Source organism: Pinus tabuliformis, chromosome X (genome assembly GCF_031772625.1).
Source record: "Pinus tabuliformis cultivar Carrire ecotype Pingquan chromosome X, CPIR1, whole genome shotgun sequence".
NCBI classification, from domain to species: Eukaryota; Viridiplantae; Streptophyta; class Pinopsida; order Pinales; family Pinaceae; genus Pinus; species Pinus tabuliformis.
This window is the reverse complement of record NC_142308.1, coordinates 1310059842-1310086359: the sequence shown is the minus strand read 5'-3', so window position 1 is coordinate 1310086359 and position 26518 is coordinate 1310059842. Positions and strand designations below refer to the sequence as shown.

The following is a 26518-nucleotide window of genomic DNA, read 5'->3' as shown; positions in this document are numbered from 1 at the left end:
TCTTCAATGCCCTACATCAGCATTACTTGGAGCATTATCTCTAATATACAAAGTCTTGCTAGCACATGGAGAAATTTCCTCACCCATGTGCACATGCTAAAAAAAAGGAGAAAAAAAAGAGGAAAGAAGATTTGATGTAAAATTGATTACTTCGTCAAATGAACACAGCTAGCTTCAATTATTAGAGTTCTAGAAGTTTTGAATGCACTTTGACTGCTTTATTATTTAAAATTGATCTTCTAGAAAACGGTGAAATATTTTTATCTTTTTTTGGACCAAAAACCACTTTCATTCTGCCATGGTTTTCGGGAGCACATGGAATTGTAGTTGGTGGATTAGAGGCCTCCTTACTCTATAAAAGGAAGGCACTTTGCCTCATTCAGTAGATTTTTTTTTGGAGAGGAATAAAATGTTGCTAGTGACTGTTAAAACAAGCAGGGAAGCAATTTATAAATGTAAATATATTTATTATTAATTAGTATTGGAAAATAGATGATGAATTACAATGAAGCCCCCTGTATAAATACTAGGTGGGTGCCTATTTTACATGTAGAGGTGTGTCCCTCAAAATAGGGCACGTCCCTATATTTCCCTAACTCATTATGTTTCATCACATTGCCACCCCCTTTAAAAATATTATCCTTAAAGAGAAAGTAATGAGGGCTATTTTTTTGAAATTCTATGACAAGTACAGTGGAATACAATTTTCTACCAGATAATTACTTCCTAATGATTTTTCACACAGTATTTTATGCGACTGGTAATATTGAATAATTATACTTAGAAAATCTCAACAGTAAATGCAGCAGAAACAGTAAAGATCATAGAAAGACAATGATGCACAATAGAGTCAATAATTTTACCAAGGGAACCCAACCTTAGGAGAAAACCCAGCAACTTTTCTTATAAGAAATTATTGTTCAGCAAGTTTTACAAATCAGCAATTTGTCTAGAAATTTGCAGTCAACAGCCTACATGTGCAGCCCTGCAGTCAGCAATTTGTGGTCAAACAGCGACTGGTCAAACCCTCACATGTGTGGCCTTCCTACTGTCAACTCTCGGTCAAATCAACTCAGTCAAAGGTTAAGTCAACTTGGCCTTCTTCCTCACAAGTGCAGCTAGTCAAACACCTGGTCAACTCATCCTTTTACTCACAGGTGCAATCTAAGAGAGATAGAAAGACATGTTCTTGCTTGGTGATCAAATGAGACGTCACATCATTTTATTTATACACGTCAAAGGAGGTGTGACAACCCAAGGGACATGTCCCATCATTTGCTGGCCAACTTGACTTTTTCTTGGGCTGACTTGTCTTAGTAAAATAAAAATTTACATAATGCATCTAGGGCCGACTTGAAGAACCTTTAGTCATGCGGGAATACCTTCTGATGCTACACAAAAATCAACACTCCCTCTTAGTGAGGGAGGTATTCTCCTTAGCTAAAAATAGATTTCTCCTTAGCTGAAATTTCTCCTCCACTAGAAAAGTTCATGAGCTTGCTATGTTGATGTAGTGTCTCCTCACATGCACATCTATTGATATAGATCACTCCATCATGGAGCAGGCAATGTGAGTATCGCAAGCCATTCACCCCTAGCTAAATCAGCGTGGCTCCAATGGGTGAATGTATCATTCTTCCCTAGTCAAATCAGCATGAGCCTATGGATGGTGTTGTCGCACAGAATGTCTAGGCACCACGACAACGGCTCAGATCAGGGGTTGTCACCCTAATCCCCAATCTCTTCGTTTAAATTGTCTCCCTACAACACGCTAAGGGGGGTAGACCCTATGGAAAAATGAAATGAAGGAGAATCAGTTGGGAACCAACCAGTTCGAGAGACACAGTGAAGCGACCAAGTACTTGATTAAGATTTAGCAAGACTTATAGGATTTGATTAAATTTTAAATAATTGATACCAGTGCCTTATGGAGTCAACGATCTTGCTAGGGAAATTAAGACGAAGTAATTGATTAGCAATTGCTGCTTAGATGAATGACTACCTTATATGAAATGCAAATCCTAAAGCTAATGTGAGATGCAAGAATCTTAGTTAATTTTAGTTAAATGCCTATTTGAATTTGAATCCTTCGATCCTTTTTGTGTTGAGCCTGATTTCGTAGTAATTGGCAGAGAGAAGATAAGGTGAAGCACACTAGGGTGTGATTAACGATACCTCTAACATACTTGGTGCCTCCAGCGCTGCAGAGAGTTGTGGCTCTGATGACTGCAAGGTCACCGTTTTAAGTACTATTAAAAGTAGGCTTCTCAAGCAAAGATGGATGGATACCCATCTCTCTATCGACCAAGCTTATGCTTGGAATTAAATTTTATTTATGCAAAACTAGCTTGTATGCAAATGCACTAGATGATGAGATGAAGTTAGACTTGCGGATTAGAAACACTTGTGTCACAAAAGTCCTCAATTACCAAAATGAAATGTTTGCTTTATTGGATGAACACTTAAAAATAAGCTCCTGAAAATATTACAATTAAACCACAAGATTATTTCAAATCTTTTTGATACAATTATAGCTCAAAGAGAACAAAAACTTCTTTGCAATTTAATATCAATGTCAACAAATGCTCAAAAAATATTCAGCTTAGGAAACAAAGATACGCAATTTATTACAATTCCACAACAGAGTACTTTAACAATTACTTGAAAATATTCGCAAAATGTCTAACATGTAACGAACATCAAATAATTCAAGCAATGACGATCAATTTCAATAGATGCAAAATATTCTAGCAATTAAATTTCTAGAGATCCAAATACTTAAAAAACCATGAAATTTAAATGCTAATCAATTCACAATCCTAGAATTAAAATGATTTATGCTTAGTGACCCAAATCTAGGAAAATTTATCACTTTCCTATAGTCAATCTTTAGATACAAAAAATTTAAGCGTGTTTAACTATAGAGAAATGAAAAATGTTAATACCACAAAAGTTTTCTTTAGATTTTACCCTTAACACACAAAAAGAACACCAAGAAGGAACTATAGATTAATAATTTAATTAGTCCTTAGGAAAAATTCTTCGATGTGCTAAGTTTTATGAAGCAAGACTAATGCGGTAAATGATTAATCAAAAAAAAAATTGATGTGACCAAAGTAAAACAAATCAAAATAATTTAATAATTTCTAAATTTTTTTAATGGGCCAGAGACCAAAAAAAATCTTTTAATGTGGGAAATTTTGATTTAATTTCTAGTCATCTAAATCTTATTTTTTATTTTTTAGGGATTTGGATTTTTATTTTTTATTTTTAATAAAAATAAAAATAAATAAATAATACAAATCCAAATCAAAACAAATTAAAATGAAATTTGAAAATACAAAAAAGGTCAAAGTCAAAAATAAAGAAAGAATTAAAATCTTTTTCCTTGTTTTAGATTTCTTTTAAATAAAGAAAATCAAAACAAAAATGAAAGCTCATAAAAAAAATCGAACTATCTAAAAGAAACCTAACCTAAATAAAGCCAAAATAAAATAAAGCAAAGGCAAGTCGACTCTCGTTTAGTTGTGCAGTGCAAGACGGCAGGAGAGAAAAGGCTGACGGCGACGGTGAGAAGGAGAGGAACAGGAATGTACGGATCTGGACTTGCAGTGAGAGGAGACCAAGGAAGGTTGCAGGGTTTAAGCAGGGAGAAGAACGCGCGGAGGGAAGAAGGGATGCGAAAGTGAGGCAGATATCGGGCAGTGAGGGAGCACACAGAAGGGAAAGGGGACAGGGTTTGGAAGAGGAGCGATCAGCAGGAAAGGGACTTGAGTATGAATGAATGTAGCGATAGCGCCGTTTGAGGATGCACTGACGGTGAGGAGGGTTTGGAAAGGCTGCGGATTGGTAGATGGAGCTCGAGCAGCAAGTAGCAAGAGAGAAACGACAAGGGAGAAAATGCAAAATTTATTGCAGGTTGAAGGAGCTGCAAAGAGGGAGGCTACAACAGCGTATGGCAAATAAATAAAAAATTTGAAATCTCCCAGAGAAGAGAAAAACACAGCAAGAGAGTGGAATACTCCCCAGGCAACAAACAAATCCGAAAATTTTTTGTTGGAAAACTCCACGCAACGAAGAAACTGTAGCCCAAAACTCAAGATAAACCCTGAAAAACGAATTTCATAGCAATGTATTTTTATGCTTCAAATTTATCAATGAAACCCTTATAAGATTTTTTTTTAAGCTGTGGTTCACGGTCACTGAGTGGCCGCTACATCCACGGGAAAATATCGGGGCAGATCCACCCGAAGGGATCTGCCCGTCGACCAATCTTAACAGGCCTAACCCCAAGAGCGTCGAGGAGATTTGACCCCGTGACCTCCCAAACTGGGAAAGTGCTTTAGCAACGGGAACTCGACCATTTGAGCTATCCCTTTGGGCTAAACCCTTATAAGATTTTTTCCAAAACAAAACAAAATAAATAAATAAATATTAAAAAAAATCAAACCCTTGGACTGCAAAAATTGGTTTCAAGTCCAGATCTTACCCTCCAGGGCCTAGATCTGGCTTTAAATCAAACTTCACCTTCAAATCTGCAACCTGTACCTGAAACAAAAAACACCTAGAACCCAGATATACAAAAAATAAATAAAACCCCGGAAACCCAAGCCAGAAAAACAAAAAAAAAAATAGAAATCTATGCACAGGAATGGTAGATCTATCAGATCTAAGTGTGAGTCCAACTCTGCTCCCATATCTGATAATCTAAGACTCTCAACAACGAGACTCATCAACTTTGCACATAAAAAATAAATAAATTTTAAAAGAGGTGCTTAGCTCAAAACCCTTCATGCATCACCAATAAAAATCTTATGATAAGCACGGGATTAAATTAAACTGGGCTCTTCTAAAAACACAGATCAGGAGTTGGTTGGTCCAACTAAAAACTTCCCCTAACACCCGAGGATCTAAAAATCAAGACTTTCCTGCAAAACTCAATTCAGCCATCAAAATAGAGCGAGAAAATAATAATAAAATTCAGATAAATAGAGATACCTGCTATTACATTCAAAATTTAAATTATCACTTAAACCCCGGCGACTAAGCAAGATACCTGTACTCAAATCACTCTTCAAAAGCTATTATCAATAGCTAAAAAAAAATTATGCATGAAAAACAACACATCTTACAGTATTTCCATGAAGAGTAACATTGGCGAAAATTAACCCCAAAGTCTTTCTTTATTATTCAAAAAAGATTACACGAGAGCTTTACGCTTAGCACACAACTCAAAGATCAGATGGATCGACTGACAAATGACCTCTTATTTAAATACAAATTCTCCAACGGCTAGTTCGAGTGATCCTCGTCAAAGCAATCTCGATTGTTGATGAAGATTAAAATTCAGTGTTGTTAAAATCGTGATAATATCGCGATATTATCGTTTTATCGCGATAATTTCCCGCTATCGATATTATTGTGAGTAATATCTGAAATTATCGCCAGCTTTTTTATACCCGATTTTTTGGAAAAAAATCGCGATTTTTTCGTTTTTATCGCTGGCAATCGGGGCAGCGAGGTTTTATAAGGGATGCTAAATGTTCGAAATGCAATTTTTTTTGAAAGAAACAAAATAATTTTTGAGTGGGGCAGCTTAATGATCAAGTCTAGGCCCTAGTATTGATATGCTATTCATGGTAATGTTAAATTCTTAAAGTAAAAGTGGCATTCTCCTTGATCTTCATTTTCATCCTTTTACTTAAATTTTTAACATTACCATGAAATGACTCAGGATGTTTGAGAGTGGTTCCGGCCTCATTGGATTTCATATGGAGAAAGTAGAATTTTAGATTTCATTCAAAATCCAGCAGACTTATCAGTTTTTCAGGATTTCATGATTGGGAGATTGTAATGTTTCCATGTGACACCACCTGCCCGGGCTACCCCTGCCACCAGTAGAGGACGTGGTCTACCTCCTATAGCTCCTACTTCTAGTTTTTCAGCTTCTAATGCATAGCAAACTCCACTGCCAACTCCACCAGCACCAGCATCTACATCTAGAGGGAAAGGGAAAGTTGTGGCATTTTCTTGCAAGAGGGGCAGAGGAAATCAATAGGATTAGACTTTAGTTATTTTCTTCATTTTATTGTATATGACATTATGACATGATGAGATATATTATTATATTTTTTGTTGATATTTTGAGGTTGAGTTGGGACTCAGGAGTCAGGACTTACTATTCAGGACATGATTCAATGTTATGTGTGATTTTAGCACTAGAAATGATATTAAACATCTTATATATTAGTTCTTTTATCATATTTATGTGTTAATGTATTTATTTTATGTTGTAGATGGTTTAGATATTAAAAAAATGGAAAAAAAAAAATGAATATTTTTGTACCAAACGATTTTTTCGCGATTATTTCCCGATAATTATGATTTTTTCCGATTTTTTCCTCGCGTTGATATTATCCCGATAACGATTAATGCAACATTGTTAAAATTTCTTTTAATCTCATCCGTCGAAATATTAAATTTTTGAGGAAATTCGAATTTTTCAATTAAATGCATTTTAATTAACTCAAAAATTAAAAAAATTAAAAATAAATAGATAAATAAAATAAAAATAAATTTGAATTAATTTCCCCAAAAATTTGACTTTGACTTAACCCCCAGAGACCAAAGACTTAAAATTTAGCAAAATAATTAATTTACCTTAGTCCCGAGACCTTTTAAATTTTGATTCTTAAGGAGGAGAATTTAGATTTACCTAGGACCTAGAATTAATTAAATTTCTGGCTTGGGATTTTAATTAATTTTTGGCCAGAAAATTTAATTAATTAACTTATGAGGGGATAAATTATTTTTTCCAACCTTCAAGACACTTTACATCATAATTTTCATATTTTTTACATCATAAAGGGGAAAACGCATCTGTAATAGACCCTCACAGACTACCCATTTCTACGACACAAATATAATCTAGCAGACCAAACAATCTGTAATAAAATAACCTAACCAAATAGTTAGGATTATTCCCAAATCACTTTTACATAAGCTCGATCAATAACACTAGGACTCGCCTAAGATCCTAATGACAAAATCCACTCCGGCTTTGGGGTAAGACTAAAGGAAAACTCTGCCGACCATTCGAGAATGGATCAGTGAGATAGAAAACCTCCCAAAATGTAGATCGTCACCAGAAAAAGTAAGTTTACCTAGGCAATTACATACATGACACGAATCTGCTGAAATTATTTACATCATATACATGCAGAATGAGTTTACATTATAACATGATGATTAGGTTGATGATGATAGTTGGACGGCACGGACACATCGATCAGGCACTATCCATTTTGCGAAAAAATGGGGTGTACTGCTATGGGTCGTTGACACGTAGTGGTCAACAGATGAAATCAGCATGGCCCTGTTACCACTCAAACTAACAGGGGTCCTAGGAGGGGATCCTATAGAGAAACTACTAGGTCAAGGGGCAACAATGGAGCAATAGCCCAATGTCACCTCAACTAAGGCTCCCTGCTTTTTACGAATTTTCATTGATGGGAAGAAACCTGGTACAAGAGGGAATCACAATGATGAATAAATCAATAATGAGATAAGGAGTGATTCCAAAAGTCTATTCACAAGAGAGACTTGATTAAATAGCTTGCTTACTTGAGAAGCAAGGTGATGGGCTCTCTAAGAAGGGTTATAAGGATACCTTGGCCTAGGGTCGGAGGATATGCCTTGACAAGGGGCTTCCTATACTTAAGGATCCTTACAGAGAAATGGATTCTATGTAGTCCTTGTGGAATTTGAGTTATAAAGTTGCGGGACCACAGAGAACCCGGTTGGACCCAAAGTAGATCAAGGGTATGGAGTTGATCAACCAAAGAGGGGCCTGACCTAATTAGGGAAGAGAATAGGATCAAAGAATTAATTTTCTTTTGAAATTTGAATGCAATGATCCAAGTGAGGACACTAACCCAAAATCAACCCATGGATAGAAATGATCCTTGAGCTAGGGCTTGCGATATCTCGGGATTCCATTGTTAGATTGTGCTCAAACTTGGAGGACCCCTTTAGAAGACCCCAAGGTAGTTGTGGACCAATTTTCAAGGTGTTTGCATGGCTACAAAATATTTCGTGCGATGCCCTGGGAGACCTTTTGGGGTTAGGCCTAGAATTGAGAAAAGTGAAGCAAAGAGAGGCAAATTTGACCACCAAAGGGATACGAGGATTAGTGTCTTATTGCTTGGGCTCATGGAGTCAAGATACACATAGATTGAGAATTTTCGTGTGCTAAGGAGCCCTAATTGATCTTTGCTACCTTCCCCAAAGGAAGCAACTAGGTCAATAGGGATTTATACTTCAAATTTGCCAAAGAGATGAAGTTTCAAGGTCTTTCAACCTAAGAGGTGCCTCTAGGAACATTCGCCCACTCTCTTCAAGTACAACGCATGCATTAAATCACTTATTCAAGGTTCCCAGAAGAATTTCGCATTTACTTTAACCCATACAAGAATAATGATAATCATAACATGCAGTAAACTAGTAAAATAACAAGAATAGCATCAAAATTCGACTTACATGAGAGACAAGCTCCAAAGACAATAGCGAAAATCCAAACATCATAGTGCATCAAGAAAGCTCCAAAAGCTTTACCCAGCAAAAAGTGTGAAAATCTCTCAAGAGATACTAATCCAATCCAAGTGATGATGAGAGAATGAATCACCTCTCATCTATTTATACAATCTCTAATGAGTTCAATTTGCCTAATTTGGCCTAATTGAGCCCCAAATAATAAAATAATGTGCAATAATAACATCCCTTGGTGACAAGCCCACCAAGATAGCTCAATAACATAAGAATAAGCCTCTCAAGAGGGTAGAATGATCAATAAAGTGAGTCGTTGGGCCTTTGAGGAGGCCTAATGAAGTCCTGAGTGTGCCATGATGTAAGAATGGACCTCAAACATAGTGGACAAGGGGTTGGCCCCTTGTTTTCCAAGCAAATCCCTGTGGTGCCCCCAAGTGGGTATGGGGCACAAGAACACCTCATGGGTCTCCAAATGGATCGAAATGCCTTTAGACCATCTGTAAGGGCTAGGATGATGACATAACCCTCATCTGGACCCCGGATCATCTGCCAAGTGTATGGTGCAAGTGTGGAGCCGGCTAGGCACGGTGAACCAAGTGCATCATCCTCATCCAAAAGGTGGAACACGAGCAATCAATAAGTGGTGTTGGGGATCCATGAAGTACTCTTTGCTATGGTGGAGGCCCATGGCTTTCAACGCTCACCCTACAAGTGCTAATGTGGGCCCACTAGAGGGCTACGACCCCGTATAGGGAGACCAAGCCCCAAACGGAGATCCGCCTGCAATCCTGCATAAGATCCAATGTGTCCCCTTCCCCTCCAATACAACATATCATTAGAATAATCAAGTAAAAAAGCTTACAAGTCATGGAACCAATGGGGCACTGCATGGTGACATGCCCTTCCATACTGGCCTTTGGCATGTACAAATGTCTCCAAACTCAATAAGGGGGTTAATCAAGGACCCTATTAGGTGGTTTCAGCCTCTAAAGAGGGTGACATGTCCATGGTACATCCTCCAAGTGGTAGGTGCCAAATGATATAGTAATGGAATGGAATGGGCATCAGGGGAAACATCCGAACCACATGTCATGGTACAATGGAAGCTATAATAAGGGAAACCCACACCTGGGTATATGAGTGTAAGAGGGAGAAAATCATGGTATATGAGTTACCTTGACCTTTGTTTTTCCACCCTTCTTCATATGCATTTTGCCTTTGACTAATTTCTCTTCATAATTGCTCGAGGCTCCAGGGGATGAGAGAATGATGTGTAATATATAGCAGTGGATACCCCGTTAAGGTGGGGTAGTTCATCACCCACCAGAGATTGGGACAACCATGGGTTCCTTAATGATGGAGGGGAGTCATCTAGGACCCATAGGAACTAGTGTGATGGCCATGGATAAGGGGTAGATCTCATGTTTTGATTTTGCCCACGTGCTAAATTTGTATGTCCCAGTCATCTTTTGCATTTTGTGGTACATTTCCTATTGAGAGTGACCAAATTATGCTTTTTCTTTTCTTTTAGTTGCATCAACCTTCGAGGCATCATTCCAGGCCCAACGAGGGGGAGACTAACCCAAGTTGACCCAATGGACACATGTGGACCCGGATGGGAAAAGAGATGAATGGGGCTAAAATGAGTGGAAGGGGGGGATGTATTTGGTGTTGAGGAGCGGGACCACGCAACCAAAGTCAGGATTTCCCAAATAGTGCCAAACCTGAAGCTAGGGGCCAGTAAAGGAGATCCCACAGGACTAGGATACAAGGCTAACCACAGAATCAGGCATTGGAGACAAGAGTACAGACCCAACCCACTCTTTCCACCGAATCCCCCCACTGATCCATGCCCAAAGTGCCCATGACAAGTAAGGAAAATGACTCAACTATACTAATGAAAATTCCTACCTTCGAGGTCGGGAGGCCCACCTTCAAACATACAATCATAACAAGTGGGCGAGGGACCACATGAATGGCTCAAGTAGCAGAGATAATGGCACATCAAGCTATTTGGTGGTTGCAAGGCATTGTTGGCTGCCAATTGAGGACCATCTAGGAGAAAAGAAAATCTCCTAGATATACTACCCACAAGTGGTGGGTAACAGGCCCCAATGGAAGAATGTCTGCCTCTGGGCCATTCACCCCTAGGCAAATCAGTGTGGCTACTTTGGGCGAATGTATCATTCCCCCACTAGTGAAACCAGCATGGCTACTTTGGGTGAATTAATCATTCCCCCACTAGTCAAATCAGCATGACCCTATGGGAGAATGTTTTCCCTAGGTGAAATTTCCTTGAAATTGCAACAACTAGAATTTATTATCCTAACTCATTGGCAGTTTAATTGTTTACAGCAATTAATGAATAAAACACACTACAATTCTTCACAAAATAAATATGTTATGATAGTAAATAAGGAACTGAGAAATAAACGCACACAATAAAAATGACACCAAGACTTTTGGACCAAAAGTCCCCGGAAAAACCCCGAGGGGAAACACGTGCAGCATATGAGGGTTTATTTTATTATTATGCAGCAAATTCTGAGAGTACAATAATCTAGATGCCCAACTAGCAATCCTCCAACAAATATCTGGCAAAAATAAAATGGAGAAGATTTCTCCCTTCTACAATCAATCCAGCTTCCACTGGCCTGCTCGAACCCCACACTGCCAAACTCGTTCTACCTGGAATTCACACTACTTGGCCTAGATAATGCACACTACCTACAAACTCGCTCCAAGTGAGTCATCTAACCTCCCTCTACCCCTGGAAAATATTCACTCTGCCTTCCAAATGATCTCCCGGCCTCCGACAACTGAAACAAACCCTTTTCGGCAAATCGCACTGGGATTTGTTGCCCTCTCTACAAATAATTTTGCCCCCTTTCTCCTGGCAATCTGGCACTAGAGAAACACTAGAAAATTCCTCGGAATCCTCCTCTTGAATTTTTTGTTGCTCTCTCTGTCTAATGTTCTCCCTCTGACTCGAATTGCGCCCTCACTTTCTACGAACTGGGTAGCTCAATCTACCAAGAAAAATTGATGCTCGATCTTTCTATTTCGATCCCTTCGAGCTACTTTTATAATCTCTCGTTGAGACTTCAACGGCCAAGATTAAATCCTCATTAACGGCTAAGATCAACTAACTTCATCAATAGAAGTCTCTAGAGCAATCTCGAACATCCTTAATTAATTGACTTTAATTAACCAACTTTCCTAAGTTAAAATTAGGAAATAGTTTAATTATTGGGTAATTAATTTAATCAAGGTGTTTCGAAGTCATATCTCACGAAACCAATTCTGTGTATTGGAGATTTTGTGTTCCTTAGCCTCTCAGCACCATCTGAGACTAGAACAACTGTCTAAAGCTACTATACCATCCAAAAACTAACACTCCCTCTTAGAGAGGAAGGTGTTCTCTACCCACCATCTCTACTCTGGAACTTGTAGTTGGATTGACCACATTGTTGATGTATGACATCTATTACACCTTTCTTCACATCTCTCACTGATCTGACTCCCTATCAATGGAAATCATTGTTAAGAAGCCTCTCTGGAAAACTTTGTCCATCAACACTGCACATACTCTGATCTACCTCACATTGTTGTTGCTAATATTGCACTGTTGCTGCAACCACTAAAATAGTGAGTCTGGAAACTTCCTTATTGTCTCATTCAAGCTGGAACTACCCCTGCAGCCTACAACTGGGCAATTTGCACTGCCTCCATCAACCATACAAATTTCCTGCAAGTGCAATTGAAAACTCGACCTCTACAAACCTACTGCGTCCCTACAATTGGCTCTACAATTGTCCCTTGAGTCTCTGAGTGCAACTAGCTCTGCATTGTGTACAGAGAAACTAACTGCACCCAACTGTCTTTGCGCCTTTCAAGTATTTGACTACAACTATTTCTGCATTGTCCCTCAAGATCTGACTTCGCATGATGAACGTTGATCCTCCTTCTATTGAATATTGTGGGCCCCTGTAGCAAAGCTAATGATCCATGAGGAAACACATGTCCGATGTTGTGTCTCCTCCGATCCTACAACTTTGAAGCATCACACTCCTAGTCCCTCTGGAGATATAGCTGTTATCAATGCAAACTCCCCCACCTAGAGGTCAACTCATCTATCTCTACCGAAGTTGATGTCTGTTACTGCCCCTTCTTGTCATTCTTCCACTTTGGACATTGGTTGATGCAATGAACAAATTTACCACATCTGAAGCCTTTGACCTTCGACAGGTCCTTTTTCTTCTTCCTGCCTCCCATTGATTTTTGTTCCTGCTTGGGACCCTTCTTCGCTTTCCCTTTACTCGCAAGGGCTACATTCCCTTCTTCCTCCTCAGCTTTCGATCCTCTATTGTTGTTGCTCAAGTGCCTTCGACTAATCTGAGCCTTAGCTCCTCTTGCATGAAATCACTCCACAGGCGTCCCCAATCTGGTAGTTGGTCTCATCTAATGATCTCGTGAACAAAGGACTGCCATTCCTTGGTAAACCCATTTAGAGCTATTTGCATAAGTTCTTGGTCTTCAGGTTTCTCTCCTACAACTGCTAGCTCATGACGGAAATTTTGAATTCTAGTGAGATAGGAATTCACGCTCTACATCTTTGTTGTCCTCAGCTTCTCCTTGAGAATCATTTTGCATTTCTCCGATGAATTCTCATATAACTTTACAACAGCATCCCACATGTCCTTTGTCATATTCTTGTCTGCAATGTGTGGAACGATATGATCTCAGACCCCATCTAAGACCATCCTCTATCTTGGCCATCTCTTTCTTAAAGTTTGCGAACTATTGTGCACTTGTTGGCTCTCCCATGACGTTTGTCATTAACTCCTTCAGACCATGCTCATCCAATAAAAACTGCATTCTAGCCTTCCAGACGCCAAAATTAGAGGCTCCGTCAAGTTTGTCTTGATCCCTGAGTCCTACTAAATTCATCTCGCAAAACTCAAATAAACTGGAGACTGGATCTGGAAATCTCCTTCTCTTCCCTGCTTCACCTTCTTCCTGCTACTTGCACTCCCTTGAGAATAAGCAAATCTGCCTCCGGAAATCCTTCTCCGACTAATGTATTACCTTCAGCTGCTTACTGAGACTACTCACTCTGTGTTCCAAATGTCCTTCTCTGAGAACTAGCACACGAACTGCCACTCAAACTGGCTATTCTGGCAAACTCGCATTGGCAAATTAATTGCCTACTTCTGCCTTTTACTACTGGAAATCTCAGATCTCCTCCTAGAAATTGGAAACCCTCTGAGAAGTTTCTAGAAATTTCCAATGTTCCACGGGGACGTGTCCCCCGCCCCAGCGCTCCCCCACGCTCCAGGGACGGGGGCAACTCCTGAGGAAATGTTTCCCCCACGTCCCCTTTTTGGGGAAACTCCAGGGGGACATTTTTTTGGCAGCGAAGCGCAACTCCTTTGCAAGGGGGATGGGGGGATGCAAGGGGTACACTGGGGGGACGCAAGGGGAGGCGCATATGCATCCCCCCATTTTTTTGTCTAACAATTTTTATAGAACATTAAAAATTTAAAAAAAAAAAATACAAATTTAAATATATGAAAAAAATGAAACTATATTAAAACTTCAAACTTGTTAAAACTTAATTTTTTATATAAATAAATAAATTAAATTATATTAAATTTAAAACCTAAAATATAAAATAAAAACAATAACAAAAATAAAAAACTTAAAGACTTAGTATTTATTAGTATTATTTAGTTTTTGAGAAATTTACTAATATTTCATTGCTCAATGCTTTCTATGTTTACTTTTAGTTTAGTATTTTATGGCTATTTTACACTTCAACATAATGCTAATGTCATTGTCATATGATGAATTTACTTTTTATCGTTTTTGAAAATTTGATGTGAATTGCATAATTTCAATTGTCAAATGATGAATTTATTAATTTAATTTAGATGTGCCTTGCATCATGCCAATGATGAATTTAGAAGGAACATTTCATAATGTCAAATGATGATTCAATTTAGTAAATTACTTTTAGATTTACAATGCAGAAATGTCAAATGCATAAATGATAATAATCTAATGTAATGATGATCATATTTAGTCTTTAGATGTACATTTCATAATTATTAAGATTTTCTATTTAGTTATTGACATATTTTTGGGATTTTATTTTTTTATTTTTACATATTACATTTTTAATCATTTATAATTTTATAATTTTCAAGACTATGACGTCCCCCCATTTCGCCGAAAAATCCCTAATATTTGGGGTTGCCTATATACGTCCCCCTTGTGTGTATCCCCGCTCCCGCGTTTCTCCGTCCCGGAAACTCGGTGGAACATTGGAAATTTAGTCTCTATGTGCTTTTCTCTTCCTACCCAGCACAGATCTGCAACTGCAACCCTTGCTGCAAATCTACTATGCCCAGATCTACTCTGTGAATCAACTAATTTGCTCTCTGAAACTTCTTTCCAGCAACCACATTGCCTACAAACTTTGCTTTGAGCAAATCGAACTTTTCCTACACTTTGCCTCTCGAAATTGATTTTTGCTTATCAATTTGCACTCCTGGCCTGGCCTATGCAGATCTGAACCCTGTGCTTCAAATCTCCCTCTAAAATTGCACAATTTGTCGATATTTCGCCTCTAAGCCTCAATCTTATCAACAATGCTCTAATACCACGTGAAATTTCCTTGAAATTGCAGCAAATAGAATTTAATCTCCTAACTAATTAGCAATTTAATTGTTTACGACAATTAACGAATAAATCACGCTGCAATTCTTCACAAAATAAATACGTTTCAAAAGTAAATAAGGAACTGAGAAATAGATGCACACACAATAAAAATGACACCAATATTTTTGGACTAAAAGTCCCCTGGAAAACCCTAAAAGAAAAAATCGATGCAGCAAATGAGGGATTATTTTATTATTATGCAGCAAATTCTAAGAGTACAATAATTTGGATGCCCAACTGGCAATCCTCCAGAAAATATCTAGCAAAAATAAAATGGAGAAGATTTCTCCCTTTTGCAATCAATTCAGCCTCCACTGGCCTTGCTCAAACCCCACACTGGCAAACTCATTATGCCTGGAATTCGCATTGCTTGGCCTGGATAATTTGCACTGCCTACAAATTGGTTCCAATTGAGTTGTACAACCTCCCTCTACCCCTGGAAATTATTCACTCTACCTTTTGGATGATCTCCCAGCCTCCAGCCACTGAAACAAACCCTTTCTGGCAACTCTCATAGGGTTTTTGGTTTCTCGCATTGGCTTTTGTGGCCCTCTCTACAGAATAATTCAGCCTCCTTTCTCCTGCCAATCCGGCACTAGAGAAACACTGGGAAAATCCCGAAATCATCCTCATGAATATTTTGATGCTCCCTCAGGCTCAAACTACACCCTCACTTTCTGGGAACTAGGTAGCTCGATCTGCTAAGAAAAACTGATGCTCAATGTGTCTCTCTCCATCACTTCAAGTTGCTCTTATAATTTCTCATTGAGACTTCAACGGCCAATATTAAATCCTCATCGACGGCTAAGATCAATTATACTTCATCAATAGAAGTCTCTAGAGAAATCTCGAACATTCTTAAAAAATTAACTTTAATTAACTAACTTTCATAAGTTAAACTTAGGAAATAATTTAATTATTGGCTAATTAATTTAATTAAGGTGTTTCGAAGTCATATCTCGTGAAACCAATTCTCGATATTGGAGATCCTGTGTTCCTTAGCCTCTCAGCACCATCTCAGACTAGAACACATGTCCGATGCTACCATATGTTGATTTGTGGTAGCATCGGATGTGCTCTAGCCATGAAATTTGGTGGAGAGGTTGGGGCACATAAGATCTCCAATACCCAGAAAGGGTTTGGGCAGATTCTAAACAGTTTAGGAGATATTAAAATAATTAATATTTTTAATGGAATCCCTAAGTCTAAACTTAGGGAAATTGAAATATTAATGTAGATTAATATAAAACTGTGTTAGAATGGTCCAAAAGACATGGATCAAGCCAGATCTAATCGTATCCGTCAATCAGGTACTTAATCTCGGCCGTTGATATGTCAACGAGAAAAGTATAAGAGGAGGCTTGAGGGTCACTTGGAGAGTACACCAGATGATCAGTGATTCTATTCTCTAGAGCGGGGTTTGCTAAGGGAGATAGAATCAGTGATCGAAGTTGCAGCTGAGGAGCAGTGAGTATAGAGAGACAAAGAGGCAGAGATAGTGTTGGGTGATCAGCGCAAGAGCCAAAGAGGGTGACGCAGTAGCAACCAGGGCTCACGCAGAGGCAGCCAAGAGCTGCACAGTGCTTCAGAGAGGCCAACGTCGCTAACGCGGAGGGCCAGAAAGCTGACACGGGGCCTCCTTAGGTTGACGCAAACCCATTCAGGGTGACGCAGGGCCAACGCTAGGCAGAGAGAGGCTGCAGCAGTCCAAAAACGCTGACATTGGGGTTTCTGGGGCAGATTGGAGCTGAGGAGCTGCCGGAGGGTTTATCCGGGGTTTCAACCGAGACATTTGTCTCAAACTGAGAAGTACTACTACCAAGGGCATTCCCTGTTGGGTACGCTGGATTTGGCACCCAGATTATACTCTGAAATTGCTTAATAAAAAAACCCTCAGATAGCTGTACCGGTTTTCCCACATTGGGTTTTTCCAGGGACATTGGTCCAAAAATAACGGTGTCATTTTGTGTGCTTGTTTTTGTTTCCTTCAGTTAATGATCTGTAATATGTTGAGCATGCACTAGTGTTTATTTCCAGTATTTACATTGTAAATAACTTGTTAAGTAACGGAACAAGTAGGTAGGAATAAATCAGTAAAGTGCATGGAGGGTTTCTAACTGGTAGACTTAGAAACTTCAACATGGTATCGGAGGGTGGTTGCAGATCACAAGAGAACTGAGGACATCAGCCGAACAGAGCAATAGCAACAGAAAACAGTTGTCCCAAGTGACAGAAGTTGTTCCTAGCAGAGCAGCAACAAGGGAAGGGTGACACAGTGCTTGCGTCATCAAGGGTGAGCCAGGAAGAGGCAGCGCAGAGGCCAAGGGAGGCAAAGGGAGGCTCACGCAGAGCCACACAGAGGGCCAGAGGGCTGTGACGCAGTTGGCTGAGGAGGCCAAGTTGCTAGTGTCGAGATTGTGCAGAGCCTAGGAGCTCTCACCTTCAAGTTGTTGGGGTTTAGGAGGTTGTGAAAAAGTTGCAGAGTGGAGTTGTTGGGGTACTGTAGTCAGAACAGTACCTGACACGGCAAGCCAAACGAGGAGGGAGTTGCTACCGAAGGTTTCTAGCCGAGAAATCCGGATCAGTAGTGCGGTTGCACAGACGATCAGAGTAGGGGGCATCTTGACATCGGCAGAAGGATTTCCAGGAGGGAAATCGAGACTCAGAGGGAGTCACATCGAGAACTTCCAAGAGGGAAGTAGAAGAGCAGCATGGCACTACACGGAGTAAGAGACCAAGATAGACTGGATCGAGCCTCAAACTTCGCAGTCTGGAAGGCCAGAATCTTATCCGTATTTGACAGAAATTGTGTCAAGCACTTTGCCTTGAGGACGATAGCTATCCCAGTCGACCCAGCTGAGAACGAAAAGTACGAGGAGGCAATGGCAAGGGCCAAGAGCATCATCCTTGACGGAGTCAAGGACCATGTAGTACCACACATTGCCGAGAAGGAAACGGCAAATGAGATGTGGGAGGCCCTAAAGAAATTGTACCAGCATACTTTTGTGTAGAGAAGGATGTTACTAGAAAATCATATGAGGTCATATCAGATGAAGAAGGGAGAACCGAATGACACCTTCCTCGGAGGACTGAATGAGATCTGAGATCAATTGACTTCCATGGAAGCCACGCTGGATCAGGAATTGATGGTGAGGACGGCCCTGAATGCAGTCTCAGAAGACTGGGAGTATTTTTCTAGAGTATATTGTGTTAGAGTCGGTCTAGAAGCCCTCCATCAGCGATCAAAACTCTTTGCATTTCATTAGTAGGTGTCTCATCAGTGTCATCTTATTGCATTCCATTAGGCATGCCATAACCCTAATGGAGGAGCTTGTGTCTTTTATTCCCCTCTTGGCACTGCTGGATTAAGTTTGTTTCAGTCAATAAATTCTTTACAGGGTCATTGGTCTTGTCTTGAAGTCAAAGTACTAGGTCTAGGGTTTAGTCCAATTTTGTCTTTTAAGGTCATGTCTTTTTAAGGTCAATAAGTGCCCAGCAGGCCAGAGGGATGTCCAGCAAAGCACCACTTCAGAAGATTTCATATTGTACAGCTAATTTTTACCTTGAGTTCAAAAACCCTGTTTTTGAAGACAAGGTCATTTTCTCATTTTTTGTAAAATTGGTAAAAATTCAAACTCTTCGGAAGTCAGCATGTGGCCCTGGTCCCCTTTGCCAAGACTCCTCAAAAGCTACCTCTGCAAAAATTTTCAAGAAAAAGCATCATTTCAACCAATTTCAGGACAAAAAGGAAACCATAAGTCAGCAGCATTTAAATTTTGAAAAGTGTCATGTTATAAACATTAGAAAGTGGGTTTGAGGGGAAATTAATTCAAATCAAGTTTATAAAAGCCCCCCTCCCTTCATTTTATCATTATTTGCCTCCAAGACTCCAAGAGCAAGTGTGAAAGGCGACTTAGTGAAAAAACTGGGCGAAATTGCTGTGAGAGCCCGCGCGCTACGCATCAGGACCTGCATGCTACGCGTTGGGCAGGCGCTACGCGTCGGGGCAGTCAGCACAGTGGGAAAAAGACACGGGCGCTACGCGTTGGGCGCACGCTACGCGTCAGGACCCGCGCGCTACGCGTTGGGGTATAACACACAAAAAATTTGCCTACAAGCTTCAAACGACCCCAAATTTCTTCAAGGTTGCAGGTAGGCCTCTGATCATCAAAGTATTTTGCTCAGTGTTTTTAAAACCGGAACCGGTGACCGAACCGGTCCACCTAGCTAACCGGTTTACCGACCGGAACCGGTCTAACCGGGACTGGTTTGGTCTAAACGAACCGGTTTTTAAAAAATACATTAAATAATTAATTTTTAATGAAACAAAACTATTTTTAAGATGTAAAACCATGATTCCAAGCCAATAGAGACAAAATATGCAAAGTTTGCTCATTTATATACCATGCAAAGGTGAATATATCAAAATGGCACCGAGTGCAATACATATCATCGACAAAATAGCAAAATACATAAGAAATGAGGCTCTAAATGGCCTATAAAGTCCAAAAACAATGCTGCAAGCTATGAGGCCATTGGCCTACTACAAGTCTACAGTGTACACATGATCAATCATCAAGATCATCACCACTACTAGACACAGGATCATCATCAGGAGCTACATAGACATCATCTGGTTCAGAGTCTGAGGATGCCTCTGCCTCATCTGCAACATCAGTATCAATGCCACCAATGACAATAGAAGTGGACCTAGTGGAAGCACGAGTTTGTCGACCTGCACGACTAGTGCCTTCCATTGGTTCCTTGCCTTTCCTTGATGCCGCTACTGATCCTGGTTCTGATGCCGCCACATAATCTGCCTCATCCTCCGCTAAAGCCATGTCGATATCAAAATCAGCCTCAAACACAGGATCTTCAGTCTCCTCCACCCATTCTGATGTTGGATCAATATCGTCCAACACAATGGGATCTAGATCAGGTGATTTGCTCATCATTTGGTTCCTCCTCAGTCGAAGGTTGTATTGCACAAAAACAAGATCATTTAACCGTTTTTGTTCCAAACGGTTTCTCTTCTTCGTGTGTATGCGCTCAAAAACAGACCAATTGCGCTCACAACCTGAAGCACTGCAAGTTTGACTGAGGACTCTAATTGCAAACCTTTGCAATTGAGGACACTGGCCACCAAATGACTCCCACCAATGTGCTGCAAAGAAAAAGACAATAATTAGTAACTTAGTTTATAATTTGAATTGTAAAGAACGTAAACAATTTTAACTTGAAATGAAAAACAAAATGGAAATTGGAATTGCTTACCTGGTTGGTCCACATCTCTTGCCATCTTTGCCAAGTTTTTGCCAAAAGTACCACTTGCTTGATTGAAAATAGTAAGCTGTCTATGTATATCCAACTGGTCTACATGGTTAGGGACCATGCGCTCCAAGCAATCAATCAATCCAGCTCTGACCTCCCCATCATGCTGATCTCCTAACCGATTTTTATAGTGATACCTTGGGTTCAAAAAATACCCGGCTGCATGTATAGGACGATGGAGTTGATTGTTCCATCTGTTATCAATGATCTCCCATATACGGCCATATTTAGCTAACCTGTCATTGTAAGCTGCCCGTATCTGCTCCTTTGCCTGATCCATAGCTTCATAAATGTAGCCCATGGCCAATCTTTCCCCATCCACCAACCTTAGCACCTTAACAAGGGGCTCGGTAATTTTCACAAGCTCTACAGACCTTTTCCAAAAATAAGTGTCTAACACTTTCTTTTTGGTGTCTTTTCCATCTGGTCTACGAGCCCACCGAGATTCAGACCATTCATCAGAGGAAAACATTTTCTGCAAGTTTCTATGTTGACCATTGAGACATTGCAACGTGAGGAAGTGAGTTGCAAATCTCGTAATTGCAGGCCTAACAAGCTCTTTGCCTCCAGTGTGTTTCCTCATTAGGCTCAATACCCATGAGTGGTTGTAAATGTATTTTGTAATGCACTTGGCATGCTCTACAGTGTTTTTTACCCACTCCACCTTGCCTATATCCTCAAGCATGAGGTCTATGCAATGTGCAGCACATGGAGTCCAAAATATGGTATTATATTTGGCCTCAAGCATCTTTCCAGCAAGAACATAGTTTGAGGCATTATCAGTGATGACCTGCACAACATGCTGCTCCCCAACTTCCTGAATAATGTTATCCAAAAGCTCAAATAGAAGGCTTGCATCCTTTACCCTATCAGATGCATCAACTGATTTCAAAAACATGGTTCCTTGAGGGCAAGAAACAAGGAAATTAATGATAGTGCGGTTCTTTCCATCGGTCCATCCATCTGACATAATGGAACAACCTGTTTTGACCCATGACTCTCTAAACTCAGTCAAATACTCATCAATGGAAGATATCTCTTTTTGCAAAAGAGCTCCCCTCAAGTCATGCATACTAGGGCCTTTGAAGCCCTTTCCTGCAGCTATAACAGAGTCCCACATAGCTTGGTAATAAGGTGAGCGAGCAGCATTAAATGGGATATCTGAATCATACCACCATCTAGCAATGTATTGGTGAGAAGTTTCTTTGCATTGTTTTTTCCAATGCTGATCCAAAGTGGGTTGAGAACTTGGCTGGGAGGAAGTGGGATTAGATTTAGAAGAAGCAATGGTGGCAGAAGATGAGAAATAACTTTGGATGTTTGGTCTCTTTGGTCCTTTTGATGGTTGGCCAACTCCAACAGAAGGATGAACATAGTGAAAGGGGTCATTGGTGGAAGGGATAGAAGTGGAGTCTTGAATCTCATAATCATCATACCCACTCTCTTTCATGGCTTCTAATAATTCCCTCTTCCTTGCAATTTCATCTTGGATGGCCTTCTCCCTAGCCTTATCCTCATAAAATTTTTCAAGCTTGGCAATGTATTCTGCCCTAATAGGACCTAACAGTGCATTTGGTGCATCACATGGCTTTACTTGGCCTCTTACCCCAGCCAAGTGTTGTTTCAACCTAAGAATACCCCCACCTCCAATAGATTTATGGCATAATTTGCATATCATTTTTCCCTCAACTACATCACAATGAGCCCATGCACTGTCCTTTCCTTTTGGAGCCATGTTTGCTTGAAATAATAACAATTTGCAAATAAATCTGCCATTTAAAAAAAAAATTGCAGCTAAGGAACATGGAAAACCAATGATAAATGTAGGAAAAAAAATGCACATGCAAGCTACAAAATTTGATAGCATAGAGCTAGAGAGTTCATAGGCTTAGCATAGATGATAGATCATTGAAGTGAGAAGTTTATAGCACAAAAAAAATAATTCATGGACAGCAGACCCAAATGAGGAATTATCAAGTGCAAATCCTTACCTGGAAATGCAAAGTAGCTCCCTTAGCCTCCTCTTGATGATGGCAACTCCACTGACAGCTACACACTATCTCCAAAATAGCTCCAACTCCAACTCCAAGATGACTACTTCAGCAAAAACTCCACACTCTCCAAGCTCACAAACAAACTCACAAACACTCACAAACACTCCAAATCAGTTGTGTGAGACAAATGAGAGTGAGAGGGGTGTCTTATAGCAAGTGTGAGGGTGTTTTTGGAGGGAAAATCCCTTTCCCTCACCCCCAAAACCCCTAAACCGCCCTCAGTTCCAAAAAACCGTGCGCTTTTTTGCTTGACCGGCGGCCTGTCCATAAACCGGCCGGTTTAGGACGGAACCGGCCGGTTAGCAATAAACCGGCCGGTTTTTACCGGTTAGGTCAATTTTCCGGGCAAATGGGGCTTCTAACCGGGTTTTTTCACCGGTTCTGACCGGTGAGCCTCCCAACCGGCCGGTTAGGCCGGTAACCGGTTGGACCGGAACGGTTTTTAAAACTATGATTTTGCTTGATAAAGAAAAATGAGCATGGGAAATGTGTTTTAATGCCATCAATTTGAAATGAGAAGTTCATGTGTATTTTCTTAAAAATGTCAAAGTGCAAGTAAAGCTAGGGTTTTGTTTTGCTGCTCTCAAGGTCATCTCTTTCACTCCCATTTTTTCCCCACATCCCAGCCACCTCCCTTATCATTTTTACCTAATCTCCCTACCAAAAATATCAAAGGCCCAAAACCCTACCCCTATCCCTAAAATTCAATAACATAACCCTAAACCCTACTTCCCATAAAACCCTGGCAAATTATAATTGTATCATGTTGTATATGTCATGATTCCTTCCCTTAATTCCCTTTTTCATATATTTTCCCTAATTCCCCTTAAAAGTCTCCCTTCCCTAACATCTCCCTTGTGTTATTTGTCCCCTTGAAGCAGCATTTCAACAGTAAAAACAGCAGGTCATTTGAGCAGAAGCAGCAGTACATTTCAGCCACTTTGCTCTTGAAACCATGTCAGAAACCGAAACCGACTATGAGCAAAGTGATGACCGTGAGTCAACACCAGAGGTTGAGGTACAAAGGAGGCCTCACAGGGGTGGTAAGGGTGGTCACCATGTGAGAGAGGAGCCCACCTCTTTGACCTATTTGCAGGCTTGTCCACTTGCAGTCACATGTTTCCGCCATCAGTCATGTTATGAATTTTGCGAGAGGATTTCTCAAATTCAGCACCATAGGGAATTGGTCCGCTTGTTTGTTTTGCATCTGCATGACGGGCATGTAAATCTTGCAGGGGTGGATTTTATATTGTCACCTGAGATTGTTGCTCAAGCAACAGGGATACCCAATGTTGGAGAAGAGTGGAACAAGCGCAAACTATTGGACAGATTTCAGTATGAGCCCTACATTAAACCTGTGTACATTAGGTACATGGCTGGTGTATTTCCTTTCAGATTTTTGAGGGATGAGTATGCTCCCTTGATGAGGCTCATCATTCGCTATTTCACCTGTGAGGGCAGATTTTCACGTTTGTATTCGTACCATATCCGCTTGTTGATGCATTTCACACGGGTACGGATGATGAACATACCATTTTTCATGTGCCGGAATATTGAGAGGATGGTGCCCTTGGTGCAGAGAAAGAGCCCAGCACAGCAACACCGGAGCATCTTTCATTATGGTTTGATCAAGCTTGTGGTCATGCATCAATTGGCTCAGCAGGGTATCCCATGGGAGGATTTTATCTCTCGAGATTTTTTCACAGCACCACCACCTCCTGAAGTTGTTCATGAGGAGGGAGGACCTTCACAACAGCATGATATCCCCGAGGCCAGACATGTCAGCTCCCCTCCATTGGTCACATATCAGAAAGGCCACAAGGCCTTATTTGCATCAGCTCGGTGAGTATTTTCTCCACATCAGGTGGAAGGGGTCTCGCCTTCTTCATCAGCACCGCGAGTGTTATCTCCACACCAGGTGGAAGGGGCCTCGTTTTCGACAGCAGCATAGGTACAAGAGAGAGGCAAGCAGCCCAAAATTGATGTGGGGCCATCAGGTGATCCAGGCATAGATGTTGTTGACCTCGATATCAGTTCTCCTAGCTTAGAGCCAAAGGAGATCATCCAGCAACTGAGGGCTGAAAATGACTCGTTGCAACAAAGGTTGGAAATGGCAAATTGGACAATCACCTACTTAGAGCAGCGCAACAAGCAATTGGAAGATGAGCACACTCTTGATGAGTTGCGGAGGATCCATGAAGACCGCAACTTGGCGCGCAAGAGACCCGGTGATTTGGTACCCGTTGAGCGAGAGGCTATGCTCCTCCAGGTCAATGCTCATTTGGAGAGGCTGCTGGCCAAGGCCAACAAAGATAAGGACCTGCTCCGGAACATGAAGAACCACTATTGGGCCCGAATGCACATATGCAAGGCGAGAATGAAGGTGCTCAAAAGACAGTTGGCCAAGGCACTAAAACGAAGAAAAGGGCCCGATCCCCTCCACATCTTGGCTGAGGCTTCCTTGAAGGAGCATGGTGCTAAATGACTCAACTCCAGCACAAATTTCAAAAAAATTTGAGCATTTTTGGTCACTTGTGAATTTTTGGGCTAAAAACAGGTTTTCTTTACCAACGCGTAGCGCGCCGCGCGCGACCCTTTAAATGGACAACTCCATTTCAGGAAAACTCAGCATTTTTGGATTTGTCATGCAAAAATACACCTGCTCAGCAATTACCAAGAGATTTCATCAAGTTTTGAGCCTCCAGAAGGTCAAAAAACAAGCAAAAAAATGACTTTCTGCCACTTTTTTGACACACAGGAAGCAGTCTTGGGAGATTGCAATTTTGGAGGGGCAAATGGACACCAAATTCAGAAATTCCACTTGGGCTGGAAAGTAGACATCCAGACCTTTCCAACAAGCCCACTTTTGCCTCATTTGGACACCTGGAAGTGCCTCAAAAGTTGCTCCAAAGGCGCGCTACGCGTTCAAAATCAGGGCACTACGCATTGGGCAATTTTCACAGAAATGCACCTACAGCTCAGCAAAACGCAGTTTTGACTGGATTTGACTTTTTGGAGTGGATTTTGATCCTCCTTGTTGTAAATGATGTAATTTTATGATATTTTGACACTCATTTATCTCTTCTAGTAGATTCATTCATGAGATAGGCAAAAATTTAATGAATGAATTGGTTTTCTAGCTTATAGAGGCAAGTTGTTTTGACTGCCTAGTTTTCAGTGCTCAGTTTAGAATTGGTTGAAACAGCTCCTAGGATAGTGAGCTCGACCCCTAGAGGCAAGGAAAGATGTTAGATTGCCTATATTATGTACTTTCTTGGTCATTTTCATGGTTGGACTCTTGAGGGAGAAGCTTCTATTGTATTACTCATTGTATCTCTGCAATTTTGGCAAAGGAAGAAAGACCAGGGTTTTGCAGTCCTTTTTGGGATTCCTGTGATTACATGTATTGATGGTGTGTTTCTCTTTGTACTTGTAAGTTTGTTATGTGATTCATCTTCTTACTTTTCCTTCTGCAAATTAGGCAAATGAAGTGTTAAAGTAGAATTCATGATTGCCATGCTCTGCTTTTAAGTTTGCTTAATATCAATGTTTTCATCTGTTTAAGGAGAACTCAAGGTGTTTACTTGCTCTCCTTAGCTCCTCACTAGTCAATCTTGCCCATCTGACTCTTTCAAAGGCATCAATACAGTGTCCTACCTTGCCCCAAAGAACCCCCTGCAAAAACTGTGTCCAATCCTCGCACCCAAAATTGCCTTTCCCCGATTTTCCACCAAAATCCCAAAAATCTCAAATCAAACCTTTTATCAGTTTACTAGCCTAAAATCAGTGTTCTTTATTGGTTATCTCCGCCCTTTGAAGATCTTTGCTGAGATATACCGGAGAGAGCCCTCTCCTGCCCCGTA

General features: G+C 40.5%; 2 protein-coding genes across 5 annotated transcripts in view; both read right to left on the bottom strand.

The window, feature by feature from the left end:
* LOC149144906 (hydroxyproline-rich glycoprotein family protein) overlaps window positions 1–26518 on the bottom strand; it is a 93359-nt gene that overhangs the window by 15697 nt on the left and 51144 nt on the right. The window lies entirely within an intron of this gene.
* Window positions 19461–22882, bottom strand: LOC149144907 (uncharacterized). Its single transcript, XM_089447619.1, has 2 exons — window positions 20545–22882; window positions 19461–20434 (listed from the first exon to the last, which is right to left on the bottom strand). The coding sequence occupies exons 1-2, from the start codon at window positions 22466–22468 to the stop codon at window positions 19839–19841; spliced, it is 2520 nt and encodes an 839-aa protein (XP_089303745.1). The 5' UTR covers window positions 22469–22882; the 3' UTR covers window positions 19461–19838.